The 14667-nt window shown below is 42.5% G+C and overlaps 1 protein-coding gene across 3 annotated transcripts in view; it reads left to right on the forward strand.

Annotated features, from left to right (window-relative positions):
- Nucleotides 1–5588: 5588 nt before the first annotated feature.
- The window catches only part of cdc14ab (cell division cycle 14Ab), a 58863-nt gene continuing 49784 nt past the window's right edge, over nt 5589–14667 (forward strand). For all 3 annotated transcript variants that reach the window (XM_072660021.1, XM_072660022.1, XM_072660023.1), the window contains exons 1-3: nt 5589–6164; nt 8155–8245; nt 8538–8613. In XM_072660021.1, the coding sequence (XP_072516122.1) occupies nt 6068–6164; nt 8155–8245; nt 8538–8613 (264 nt within the window). In that variant the 5' untranslated portion in view covers nt 5589–6067. The remainder of the gene's footprint in view (nt 6165–8154; nt 8246–8537; nt 8614–14667) is intronic.

The following is a 14667-nucleotide window of genomic DNA, read 5'->3' on the forward strand; positions in this document are numbered from 1 at the left end:
TCTGGAAGGGGCCGTTACGTAACCGAGGCCTTTATTGCTCGTGATCTGCAGCCTTGCCTTTTCCTCGTGCCCCTTTAAATAACACAAACATCCACCTACCGCTACACCGCGGCGGCCTGAGCGCAGCGAGCGGAGATTAGGCCCAATCGCTTCTGTTGAGAAGATGTGAAGTCCGAAGTTGTTTCGCAATGATGTTATTCGTATTACACTATATGGCCAAATGTTTGTGGACACCCCTTGTAAGGAATGCAATCTGCTACTTTAGGTGGCGCCCATTGCTGCTGACACAGATGTGAGAATGCACGCACACACACACACACACACACACACACACACACACAGCTTGTCTAGTGAATAGAATAGGACTCTCTGGAGCAGGTCAACACGATCCATTGGTACCATGTTGCCTAATGCCAGGTGTGGGCTAGTAGAGGGTTATAAAGCACCCCCAGCTGTGGAGCAGTGGGAGAACTGTGTTCTCTGGTGCTCCATCCAGTACTTTTGGGATGCGTTTGGGGAGTTGTTGGGAGCTGTATGCAATCAAATCCTCACAGCAATGCTCCTCCAAAATCTAGTAGAAAGCCGTCTTCTTAGTAGAGACAGTTACTCTAATTACATCTAATGAGTAGGTGTCCCAATACTTTTGTCCAATAGTGTATATAAGCTTGTGTAGCATTTGAGCAGCATTGAGGTGATCTTTAAAGTGAGCCAACAGAAAAATGTACATTTAAAGTGTGGATAATACTTTTTTATATTATATATCTTCTATAACTCCTACAACTTCTCCAACAATAGTCCCTTGTCTCATGTGGTTGTCCACTAAAGCCGTTTAAGACCCATAAATGACACTTTTGCTGTTTTAGACCTGGCTAGTGCGCCCCCTAGTGGTTGAAATGTCAGTTCTGCTTGTGTTATCCCACCTCAAATGATGAAACAGAGAGGGGGTTCCCCATTATTACACAGTGGGATGGCTTTAGAGCTCCAGTACAAAGCTGTTGCAGAAGTCTTTGGACACTACAGACATGTGGGTGGCACTATCCCTCAAGCAGCTTCCTGTTACCCAACACACACGAGTGCAAAGACCCGCAGTATTTCAGCCTTTGTCAGCCTTCCAGCGATGGTTACTAAGCAGAAATCCTTCAGTGACCCGACCTTAAAGACCCACTTCTTACAGTTTCCACTACATGTCCAAATGTTTGTGGACACCCCTTTTAATGAATGCATCCAGCTACCTTAAGTTGCACCCATTGCTGATATAGACACACAGCTTGTCTAGTCCCTGTAGAGAAGTACTGCCAATAGATTAGGACTCTCTGAAGCAGATCAATATCATGACCCTATTGGCAGCATGCTGCTTAATGCCAGGTGTGGGCTAGAGGGGTATAGCTAAAGCCCCCCAGCAGCATTGAGGAGCTGTGGAGCAGTGGAAGAACTGTGTTCTCTGGGATGATGGTGGTGGAGCTCCATCCAGTACTTTTGAATGGGATGAGTTGGGGACGATGAGGTGGGGTGGTGATCATCATCATCCAACACCCTGACCTCAGTAACGCTCTTGCCGCTGAATGCAATCAAATCCTCACAGCAATGCTCCTCCAAAATCTAGTAGAAAGTCTTCTTCTCTGGACAGTAGAGACAGTTCCTCCAACACAATTGAATTCAGAAGACGCAATGAATGAGCAGGCGTCCCAATACTTTTGTCTGATTGATGTCTGAACTTAAGTGTGAATGGGCAGGCTTATACACTACGTGGACAAAAGTATTGGGACACCTGCTTGTTAAAATTAAAAAGAGTTGATCCTGCTTTTGTTGGAGTAACTGTCTCTACTCTCTCTAGATTTAGAAGCAGCGTTAGTGAGGTGAGGTGAAGATGATGGATGACCACCTCCACAGCTCCTCAATGCTGCTGGGGGGCTTTATACCCTTCTACATCAGGCCTGGCATTATTAGGCAGCATGGTGCCAATAGCTTCATGTTGTTTATCTGCTCCGGAGAGTCCTATTCTATTGGCAGTACTTCTCTACAGGGACTAGACAAGCTGTGTGCCATGCTCATAGCTGTACTGTGCCATGCCAATTGCCCCCCCCCCCTCCACCCTCAATAATACACCGGTTGGCATGTCGGCTGCTTTTTCCATGATGTCAGAGCCATACAGTATCAAGTCATCTTTATTAGCATGACAGCAGGACAGCATGACAGCAGGCGGTTACTGGTAAAGACGGCAGCAGCAATTAAAAGGCTATCTGAGGCCTAAAGCATCTGGACCGTACAAAGAGCCCAATCGCTGGACACAACAGCCTGCATCTGATCTTGGCCCGCATCTGCACCTGAAAACAGGAAGGCGGTCGATTAGTTGGTGAAGAAACCCGAAGAAGCCTGAAAGTCACACCTCACCGGGGCTGTAACACGAGCCCAGTGTACGGAAACCCGAGTGAGCCACGGGAGCCAAATCCCCACTGTTGTGTTCCTCTGGCACACTGTGTCCCCGCAGACCCACTGTACTGCAGCCTGCTGTGGCTGAGTGCTGCTGGTTGGGTTCGAGGATTTTTGGACATTGCTGGAAGTCAGGAGAGTCGCGAACCCCTCTCAGTCTGCTGACCTTCCATGAAGGCATGTCAGACGCTGTGTCCTGGAGAAGCCAGGAGAACAGTGAGTGGAGCCAGCCGGCCTCAGCTGTGCAAAGGGTGTGGATCTCTTTAATAGGAGGTAGGACAGATTTTCGTATCTATCATATCTATCTATCGATCGTATCTATTGATCCTGAATGGGAGCCTTACTTTGAGGGGAGGCCCTCGTTGGAGGTGTGATGTGTCTGCTTTCATGTAGGATCTGCTTTAAGGAACCTACTAGACTGCATCACGCCAATAATCACTCAATGTAACTTAAACTGGACTCAAATCACAGCCTTTTTACCCTGGAAACATCTGTATAATCCAGCGGTTACAGCTGAGGCGGTCTGGTGTGAAACGCAGTGGAGGTGAAGAAAGCTATTACAGAGGTTTAAGACCAAACAGTCTCCACAGGAAACAGTAGCAGACATGTACACTGATCAGCCATAACATTAAAACCACCTTGTGCTGCCAAAACAGCTATGGTATGGATTCCACAACGTCAGCATCCCATCCTTTCAGCCCTGGAAGTTGTGAGGTGGGGCCTCCATGAGCATCAGTGAGCCCAGGGCACCCCATAGAGCACTTTTGGTACGGGTACTGATCACTGCATAGCAGAAAACCCCACAAGACCTGCCTGATGTTTTGGAGATGTTCTGACCCAGTCATTATCTAGAACATCACATTTTGGTTCTTGTCAAAGTGTCTCAGATTCTTACGCTCAGCTTCCAGCACCTTCATCACTTTCACATACTGACTGTTCACTTGCTGCCTAATGTGTAGATCCAGCCTAGATCCAGATCATCAGTGTTATTCACAATTTAATGTTATGGCTGATAGGTATCTATCTATCTATCTTTATATATATATATACAGTATAAATATATGGATAGCTTTTTTTAATGACCTTCTGACCTCTTGCATGCATGAGTGTGGTGATACCGAGTGGCCAGTCCCGTGTACGGTTCATTCACTCTCGCCGTTTGTTTTTGTGGGTGACCTGGATAAACACAAAGCCGGGCACGGGAAGAAGGATATGTGATCTTCGTCGTGTGAGCCCGTGTTTGGGTTTCAGGAGCAACAGAGGATGGAGAGAGAGGCAAATATGGAAAATGTGGACAACCCGGCTCAGATTGCATTGAGTATTCCTACGGTTGTACATTTTTTCATGCAGTGTCGAGTTCAAGGAAGCCACCAGAAAAAATGACTGCCTTACAGCCGTAATGAGCCAGTAATGAATGAAACGAGTCAAAGCCAAGATCATATGTAGGTCAAAGGTCCTAAAACCAACCTAAGAGATCGTTGCTAAAAGTAGCCTAGCCAAACTACCTGAGTCAGGCCCTGAAGTTCTCCTCCAGCACTGTGAGGGTGAGAAGCTTTCCGAATTGTTTACAGTACGGGTGAATAGAGTCAGACATGTGCCTCTAAAAGCTTCCTCACAGAAAGCTATTACAGAGGTACAAGACCAAACAGTCTCCACAGGAAACAGTAGCAGACATGTACACTGATCAGCCATAACATTAAAACCACCATGTGATCCTTTAAGCCCTGGAAGTTGTGAGGTGGGGCCTCCATGAAAAAATGACTGCATTACAGCAGTAATGAGCCAGTAATTAATGAAACGAGTCAAAGCCAAGTTCATATATATGTTAAAGGTCCTAAAACCACCCTAAAAATAACTTTTAGCAAGAGATTGTCATTAAAAGTAGCCTAGCCAAACTACCTGAGTCAGGCCCTGAAGTTGAATTGCCCGAATTGTTTACAGTACAGGTGAATAGAGTCAGACACGTGCCTCTAAAAGCTTCCTCACAGAAAGCTATTACAGAGATACAAGACCAAACAGTCACCACAGGAAACAGTAACAGACATGTACACTGATCAGCCATAACATTAAAACCACCATGTGCTGCCAAAACAGCTCTGACAGGTATGGATTCCACAACGTCAGCATCCCATCCTTTCAGCCCTGGAAGTTGTGAGGTGGGGCCTCCATGAAAAAATGACTGCATTACAGCAGTAATGAGCCAGTAATTAATGAAACGAGTCAAAGCCAAGTTCATATATATGTTAAAGGTCCTAAAACCAACTTAAAATAACTTTTTTTACTTTTAAAAGTAGCCTAGCCAAACTACCTGAGTCAGCCTGAGTCAGGCCCTGAGGTTCTCCTCCAGCACTGAACTGAACTCCCTATAGGGCCGCAGTGGAACGCCATGGGTAGCGTACACCCAGCATCTGTCAGCCCAGGACTTTTCATAGTTGCTGTTCTTTTGTTTTTGGAAACCTTTTGGTCCAAAATAATGCACTAAAGTACAGAACAGAGAGGAGAGAGTGGACAAAGAGCCAACAGAGCAAAAATAACCCAAAAAGGATATTAATAATCTGCAGATGTTCTGGAGGTGGAGGTTTTAGTGTGCACTGTAATCCACACACACTGAGTATTTCAAATGTTTGGAAACAATGAGAAATCATACAATTATTTGTTTACAATTATTTTCTGCTTTAGGTTTTGAGCACCACCTTTGTATTTCTAGACAAGTTCATCTTTTCAGAACATTAATAAACATCCACCGCTCATGTATCAGTCTGTGCACATCTACAGTTCTTTCCCCCAGATTATTTCATGCAATTATCCGTGACCAAATATACTGTAAGTGTAATATTTAACATGTAAGCATTTATAAAAAAAATACTTGAATATTTTATATTACAATAAATACTAATGGGAGTTTTTATAAAGAATTACTTATTTGGATTAGGATTTATTTTATAGGTCAGTCTGTCTTATATATATATCATTGTTATTATATATATAAATATATATATTTATAGCATGTCATAAATTATGCCATATTATGAAATTATGTTTTCTGGCTTCTGATTGGTCAATTTGAGCTCCAAACAAACTTCTGCGCTGTGATTGGCCGCCTGGCTTTCCACGTGACGTCCCTTTAAGCCGCATTCACACACACAAACACACACAGACCCAGCATGGCACTGGAGAGCTCAGGAGTGAGCAGGGTGAGAGCAGGGTGAGAGCAGGGTGAGAGCAGGGTGAGAGCAGGGTGAGGACGTCAGCTCTCCGCGGCTCTTCTCTGAGGGACACTTTGTGGAGCTGCTGGAGCTGCTGGAGCTCCGAGCGGCGGAGCGGTCATTTAGCCACGCGTCTGCGGGGTGGACGTGGGCTGCGCTCGGCTCGCTTCTCCAGTCATTACCGTGGCTGTTGGACGCGTTTAGCTAACTAGCTAGTATGTTAGAGCCTGAATCCGGGGGTCTAAGTAAACACCGGCTGCTTCTCGGAGTTTAGGGGGAGTTGCGTGGGGAAGTAGCTAGCTGGAGCCAGCGCCAGCAGGCTGCGGGGTATCTGCGCAGACGGGGCGGACGGACGGGCGGACGGACGGAGCGGCTTCCTCTCCTCTAGAAAACTTCTGGCTGGGTGTTTGCTTGTCTCCTCGGTTCCCCTCATGACTCTAGACAACCTCAGACACTCCGCTATTCTGTCGACTCTGTTTAAGATGGCTGATGACCATGCCTTGGTGGGAGCCTCCGAGTTTATGAAGGGTAAGAGCGTGTCTGAGGCGGGGAAGTTAGTTAGCTAGCTATAGTGCTAGTTAGATAGCTAGCTAACTACCCTGTGGTCGAATTCCTTACTTTTTCTCACTGCACGCCGGCAGAACTTGCTTACGACAGAACTAGTATTAAGTCTGAGCCTTTAGGGATGTGATGCTACGGTTTTCAAAGCTGAATTGGGCTTGTTTTTCTGCTTGGCCGGTCCACCTTAAATAGCGCATTAGTTTGGCTGGCGCTCGCGCATACTCCAGCATAGGACTCCGCTGCGGGATTTAAGGTGGAACGGGCTGTTTAAAAAAAAGACGCTGGCGAATAGGAAGCCAACTTTAACCGCGTCACGCATTTCCAGCTTCGACTCGATTAATCGATATTTTACACATTTTATTAGAATAAAAATGTTCAATGTTCAAATTTCATTGTGAAGCGATATTAATATTTTGCAGAATAGAAATCATATGAAGTGTTTTGTCTGAACTGTAAACAGTGCAAAACGGGTCCAAGCTAATGTTTGATTATCATAGGAGTGGGAAATATGACTTATTATAAATACATAAATAAATAAACATACATTACAATTTTTTTATTATTATATTCCTATATATTTTAAAAAATAATATTTAAATAATATTTTTTATGAAAAATCAAATTATGAGATTATTACAAAGAGTATAATTAATATAGTCCTGTTTAATTTGACTAAGTGCAGCAAATATTAAGTGAAAATCACTGTAGGAAATATAGGACAGAGTTTGAATAGCAGGTAAAAAAAAATCTGTCAAATATTGTGCTCAATATTATCATTAAAATTGTGATATTATTTTTGCAATGTTATAGTCTTTATGGTCATATTGTGTTTTTTTTTTTTTTGTGTGTGTGTTTGAACGACTTTTTGTTCATGTTCAATCCGTCAGCTTCTCTGGCTGTTTTTTTATTTAATGTTTTTAATATTTTTTACAATTAATTGAGATTTATAGGCATATAAGTAATACAAGTTCTTTTTAGTCATCAGTATAAATTCAGGAAATCGTCTGTTCTGTGTTTAAATAAGTGTTTCAGTATCTAATCTGATGCTGAGACCCCTACTTTTGATGAAATGTTAAAACTAAAGAGGATTAAGCCTAGACCTGAACTCAAGTACTATTTTTCCATTGGAAGAAAACTATACCCCGTCTTAAATCTAATCTGGGAAGCTGCCCCTGAATCCTCAAAGATGAACATTACTGAATAAACATTTTAATTGGGTTAGAAATGCAGTTCTTAAAGAATCTATTACCTTTACATTTTCATAATAAGATTTCTAAGAGATCTTTATCCATCACTATACTCAAGTCCTGTGCAGAATGGAACCTGTATGTGTAATGCAATAGTTTGGACACCCTTAGAAAATGACGCGTCTTTTTTTAATTATGTAAAAATATATATAAACATAACAAGAATTAGTAAATCAACCTTTTCAAACTTCAATGCCGGTGCCTGAGAGTCATATGGAGGTCTTAACAGCATATGAGCAGATCTCTCCAGGTTTCTCTTGGTCTTCAAGATCTCAGCTTTACTTCCACAGTTCCCCTGAACTCAACTGCTCTTTCTTAAAGTCTTCACTGTGGGGGAAACACAAGCTAAAAGCACTTGACGATTTATTTTTTTCTTTATAGCCTCAGACTACCTGGTGGGAATCGATTAGCTCGATTTTCCTGAGCTTTAGACAGTTGCTTAGAGGAACCCATGCTTGAAGAGTCAGAAAATGTATAAATCTTGGGAATTGATTCAGCAGACAGTTCCCAATTACAGCTGGTGACCTGCAAATCGATGCCTGAATGTTTACATAGGCCACATTGATGAGTTGGATGTTTTATCATATGTAGGATTGGATGTTTGATTTGATAGAGACTCCTGGTTTACTTCTTCTATAAGTTAATAAGTTATTTTCCTACTGAGAAGAAACGTCTCCACTGTAATGACCTGTCTTTTGTCTCCCAACCAGATCGACTCTATTTTGCCACGTTAAGAAGCAAACCCAAGAGCACAGCGAACACGCACTATTTCTGCACGGATGATGAGTTTGTGTACGAAAAGTAAGTGCTTTCCCCACCCTGTCCCACTCCGACAGCACTGAAACACTTGCGTAACTGCACAACGGGACATTTTCCCACCCAGTTTTTCCCTGGAATTACTCCTTATTTACACAATGCAGCTCTTTTTTTCAGTTTACACCGTTTCCTGCTGGCAGAGCTCAGTGTATAAATAGACTAGCGTCTCAGGCCTCTAATTAAAGAGGTTCAGTGCTTCATCGAGGCTCAGGGTTTTAATTGTGTGTGTAATTCCATTGGAAAAATGGTCTGAAGTTCAGTGTCTGCTTGTTTTCAGCTTTTATGCAGACTTCGGGCCTCTCAACCTTGCTATGCTGTATCGATACTGCTGTAAACTCAACAAGAAGCTGAAGGTGAGTGCTGTGCACCCATCTTTTTTTCTGCTTTGTCACTTTACCTGTTTGCAGAACAGTGTACAGTATGCAGCTGCACACACATGGAGTTTCCACTCACACCCTCTCATTGTCTGCGCTTGTAATGTTGGTGGCATTCAAATGTATTCCTCGCTGACATTTTACTCCAGTGTTGTGTGGGTGGTGGGGTCGGTTCCAGAGATCACACCAGCACCATAGAAGGTCCTCTTTCAGGTCAAGTCAAGTCTAGGCAGCTGAGGCCTGCTGTGATCCGAGAGTTCACAACTATAAGGTAGAGTGGTCTCCCTTAGGGGTGTAAGAAAATACAATAATTTCTTATTATTATTAATAATAATAAAATATGATGCTCTACAGGAGGACAAAACTATTCTTCTATAATAAAAAGTCATATAAATTATATGAAATAAATACAAAATAAACACAATTCTTTGGAATGTACATTTGAGACTGAGTATAGTCTGAGAGAGTGGAGCTAAATATAAATATGTATGTTTGTCTATTCCTTCTGTTATCATAAAGTGATTTAGTGATTATGTCCATAGCAGTTTTTAAATAAATTTATTTAGCAGTATTAAATAAATAAATAAATAAAAAATTAGTATTAATAATAAAGTGTCCGAGTGCAGTGGTGTTGGTGAAAGGTTCACAGCTTGTTCAGGAACCTGATGGCTTGTGGGTAGAAACTGTTCATTAGCCAAAAGCAATATTGATGATTAATGAAAAGTTAAGATGTAAAAATTTGGTGGCAGACATTAGAGCTGGGCAATATGACTATTTTATTGTATGGTGATAATTTTATTTATGGTGATAACAATATGCTTTTCTAAGACTTGGTGCTTAATAAACACTGATCAGCTGCAGGGTTCATTACTAACAGTGTAATTAGACTGGGTTCATTAGATGAAGAGCAGCAGATGTTAATAGAGTATAAATCACTGTATTCAGTACAGGAGAGGATCTGAATAGTAGGTTATAATACTACTGATTTATGTGTAGTCTTGCATGTATCGTGATTAATAGTGTGTATTGTGAAAGTCTTTAAATATCATGATGCAGTGTTTTTACCATATTGCCCAGCCCTAGCAGACAGTAGTTCATTTTGTGGTGTTTAAACCCCTGACCACTAGAGAGCAGTTTTGTACTCGGTCATCAGATGATTGGATTATGTAATTAATTAATTTGTTTATTGTTTATACAATAGGTTTGATTAGAAAAAAGTAACATTGCAGTCTATTGCATCATAAACCTGTTACCATATGGACATCAGTTTGAACCCCCGAATATAAGTGATAACAGTTAGGTGCAGTAATAAGACAATATGAATCAGATGTTTTTTAGGTATTATTTTTTAAAACTTCTCTTGATTTTACAGTTTAAAGGTTTTAGTTTTCTAGCTCCCTTCTAGCCTCCACAGATCCCCATTAGAGGTGCATTTAGAAAATCGATTTTTCAAATTAATTTATTGATCTGATATCGATTCGTATTCGTAAGCCTGAGATCTAAAATTAGCATACTTGTCACCCCTCCTCTCTTCATATTCAAACAAAACATATTGAACTGAAATAACCCTAAAGGAGTCAACATTGAATTTAATTAAATCGTTTTGGAAATTGAATTGAATTGGGACCTTGTGAATCGGAATCGATTTGACCTGGGGTATCAGTGGTGATGCCCAGCCCTATTCCCCATAACAGCCGTTTCTAAAAGTCTTCACTGTAGAAACTGCAAGCTGAAAGCTCTTGGCTGTCTTACAGCCTCCCCTGCCTTGTGTGCATTGATTTACTTATTTTTTTATTTTCAGATCTTTAGACAGTTCTGTAGAGGAGCCCATGTTTGATGAGTGTTCGTGGTAGGGTAGGTTCCAATGCAAACAAGCTGAGATCTGCTTTTCAGAGCAGCACCATAGAAGGTCCTCTTTCAGGGCCTAAATCAAGCCCGAGTCTGCCGAGGCCTCCGGCGTTTGCTATGTTAAAGAGCTCCTAAAGGTCTGCTTTTAAGCGAATTCCTCCCCCCGTAAACGATGGCTGGGCTTCGCCAACATGGTGTAAGCCTTTCTGTTTTTAGCCTCTGACTCACCTGTCTCAGAGCTACCCTGGCACTTTTGTCTGGACACGGACATGGACACTGTCCTCAGGGATTGCAGGAGACACTCTTGGCAGAGAGCTGCTGTGTTACTCAGCACTTTGTGATGTGGCCTCAAGCTTCACAGTAATCACAATTTGACCAATTGCTCAAAAATACTCTAAAGCAGGTGTGGGAATGTTCGATTTTCTTTATTGTGGGCTTGCTGGAGCCTGCACGGTTCTGTGTGCGCCCACTATGAAGTGCCTAGATGGTTCAGGAAAGGCTCAGGTGCTCTTTTACTGCCTTCTTTGGCAGGACATCAGTCCAGCCCTCGGCCTGTAGATTTATACGCTGGGGGAAATAATAGCCCTTATAAATACCTGACTGTCTGTTTAGAATCAGAGTCAGGTTTATTCCACCAAATGTGTTGCACATATGGTCAGATATGTTGGGGATGCTCAAACTTTTTGTCTATACTTTTTGGAAATAAAGACAAAATATGAGTTTTTTTTTTTTTTTTTTTTTTTTTTTTTTTTTTTGCATACTACCATCACAGTTTGCAAGAAAGCAGGACTTACTTAATAATTATTATTTTATAATAATTGTATCATTATTTATTATAAAAATACATTTTAAATGTGGAAATATACTTTTAATAGATTTATATTGTATAAAAAGTTTTTGTAAGAGTCATTGGGTAAAAAGGTGGTGTTAGGGTAACTTTGACCAGGTTGGATCAGACAAGCTGTGTATTTGAAAGAAAATGAGACCTATGACCTTGAGACATGTGGAAAAATGAGAACGCCCCATGAAAACTTTCTTTCTGAAAATCTTTTTAAACATATTTAAGCATTTTGTGCTTCAGTCATGTGATCGACACTAAAAGAGAGGGAGGTAATCTTACTGAACTCAAATGTCTTTAATCATAAGAGTTAATAGAAATGTAATTTTCATTTAAGGAATATTGGAACCCACACATTTATTACTCCTTTTAAATGCAGATGATCAGAACATGGTTGGAGAGGATTCTTCTGGAGGAGTCTTGGTGTCTTATTTAAACCTAAGACGTTTAGTCTGGTCTGATCTTGATGGGTTGAGGTGAGAGGTGAAGATCATCACCATCATGGCCAGATCCAGAGAGCTCTCTGAGGCCTTCAGAAAGAAGGGTGGAGATACAGAGGGGTCTGTAGATGGAAGGGGTTTAAAAAGATCTCAGAACAGTTAGAATTCAGCCACCGTTCCACCGTCCACTAAATCATTTACAAGTGGAACAGCTGACCAACATGACCAGGTCAGGACGTCCTAGAAAGTTCAGCCCAACAGCAGAACCACAAGATGACGAAAATCAAGTGTCGTTACAGTAGTAGGTAGATCTCTCCACAGTTGACGTCAAAGTACAGCATCTACCCTCAGAAATGGACAACACCGGTTCGATGTTCATGGGAAGTGTGCAAGGAGAAAACCCCTGCTGTCATAATTTCCACACCCTGAGGCAAGCAACTGCAGCCTGCAACAGGTTCAGCTACAGTTCCTCAGTCGGCTGCTTCACTCCTAGTGTTCCGTTCATCCAGTGCAGCAGCGCCCGGCTCTTGACCGGGGTTTACTTGTCTCTAAGGATTTGTCGGAGAAGGATTAGACGAGTGCCTGAGTGCTACTCTGTGTGCATTAGCTGGGATGGGGGAGGGTGAGTGGCTAGGTCAAGCATTCAGGAAGAAGGGGAACTATGAGGTAAGCAAGCCTCTGGAGCCAGTGTGATGGATGCTGTGTGGGAAGAGCTTCATCCTGGTCGCTCATACAGAGTCTTTCAAACAGTTCAGGCTTCACAGATGACCTGATGGTATCCAGAATGTTTATACATTGACGCCTAATGCCAGACGTGGGCTAGAGGGAGAGGAATAAAGCCCCCCAGGAATTGAGGAGCTGTGGAGCAGTGGAAGAACTGTGTTCCCTGGAATGATGGATGCTCCTTCCAATACTTCTGGGAAGAGTTGGGTATCTCAGGATGAAGTGAGGTGGTGATCATCCAACAACATGACCTCAGTAACCTTATTGCTGCTGAAGGCAGTCACATCCACACAGCAATGCTCCTCCTCCAAAATCTAGTAGCAAGTCTTCTTCTCTGGACAGCAGAGACAGTTACTCCAACAAAAGCAGGAGAAACTCTTTTAATAACCTTGAATTCTGATTAAACAATGAATGATGATTAGGTGTCCCAATACTTTTGTCGATTTACTGTATTAGGCAGCAAGTGAACAGTCGTTTCTTGAAGGTGAAGCGAAAGAATCTCCAAAACATCAGGCCGGTCTTGTGGGATGTACTTGGTACACAATGGTCTGTACCAAGTGCCAAGTGCTCCAAGGAAAGACTCTAGAGGGTCATGGGCACCTAAGGCTCATTGACTCTCATGGAGGTCCCACCTAACAACTTGCAGGATGTCAAAGATCTGCTGCTAGGGTTAGTCTTGGTGCCAGATACCACAGGGCACTTTTAGACACCTTCAGAGGTCTTGAAGTCCATGAGTCGATGGGTCAGACCTGTTTTGGTTGTGCAAAAACAAACAAACAATAATAATAATAACAGGTGGTTTTAATGTTATGGCTGATTGGTGTGTAATCTGGTTCTGCATGTCTCCTGATGTTCTCACAGTCCAATGCTATAGAGTTTAGGGTGGGTGTCAGTTAATTATCAAGCCTATGATTGGTTGAATCAGCACAGCACAAGTGCAATGCTTTGGGCCTCCAGCACCTACACTGAGCATTACTCCACGACGCTCCCGCGAGTGACGTGCAGAGTCACGTTTGCCGTCTTAAACCTGTGCATGTCTCCTATTATTATATTTGTAAGTTTAGGACCCAGCTAAACGTGAGCTATTTGGGCTCTCCTAATTGGTTAAGCCTCCTGGCCTCCGTTTCCAATTACCCTGATTAAAGAGAAGGTCAGAGAGGAGGATGAAACCCAAACCTCAGGGGCGCTCCAAGTCCTCAGTGTCTATAAAACCACTGAAAGAGTTTCTTCACCATCATTTGTGGCTTTAAATTGGAGGGTTGAAGTAATCCCTGTTCTGTTTCTGTGTGTGTTCTGTGTTTCTGAAGCTGGCCAGGTGTAGTTACCTCATGTGTTCATGTTTGGGAATGTTGAAGGTAAAGTTCTCCAGCAGAAGCATGAAGCTGTGCGTGTTCTGCCGTTATTATTATTATTATTTATTAATTAATGTATTAATTATATTATTATTTAAATTTTTAAACACTCTCACACTGCACCCCGCCCTCCCAACCGTGCCTGTCTGCCCCCCGCCTTGTGTTTCTACCATTTACTCAGTGTCTCCAAGGGGACGGCATTCTTTCTGAACCCTCACTGTTATGGGCCTGCATGTGAAACAAAACGAACCAAACAAAGACAAGGAGGGAAGGAGTGTGTTTCTATTGTCAGGGTAACATGTAATTAATGAAATTATAGTGCTTTAAAGTTACGTGTGTGTGTGTGTGTGTGTGTGTGTGTGTGTGTGGGGCGCTTGTTGCACAGAGACAGTTTTCCCTCCTTGCTGAGTGGACTCTCAAAGCTCTTGGCGTCTCAATGAGGGCGTGTTTAGGCACGGGCTAATAATCTGCTAAACGTGATGTCGTCGTTTTAATTTGGCTCAGTTTCTTTCCATTGAATTGACCCTCAGTTGCTTCGTTTGATTGCATTCTGACAGCACGCCCATCCCTTCGCTGGCACTCGCGGCACTTGCACCCCTGCACATGCTTACAGCCCCATTCGCTGCGAAATGACCCGCTGAGCCAACGATTAACCTGTGTTTGTGTTTAGCTGTATCTCTAGGAGATAAGAGGGCTCAGCTATAGTGTTCATGTTTTGACTCGGTGTGTAGTTGGGGAAATTATGTATGCCCTGTATGTCCAAATGTTTGTGGACACCCCTTCTAATGAATGCAGTCAGCTACTGTGTAATTTGCAACTGTTGCTCATGCAA

Source organism: Salminus brasiliensis, chromosome 17 (genome assembly GCF_030463535.1).
Source record: "Salminus brasiliensis chromosome 17, fSalBra1.hap2, whole genome shotgun sequence".
Classification (NCBI taxonomy): Eukaryota; Metazoa; Chordata; class Actinopteri; order Characiformes; family Bryconidae; genus Salminus; species Salminus brasiliensis.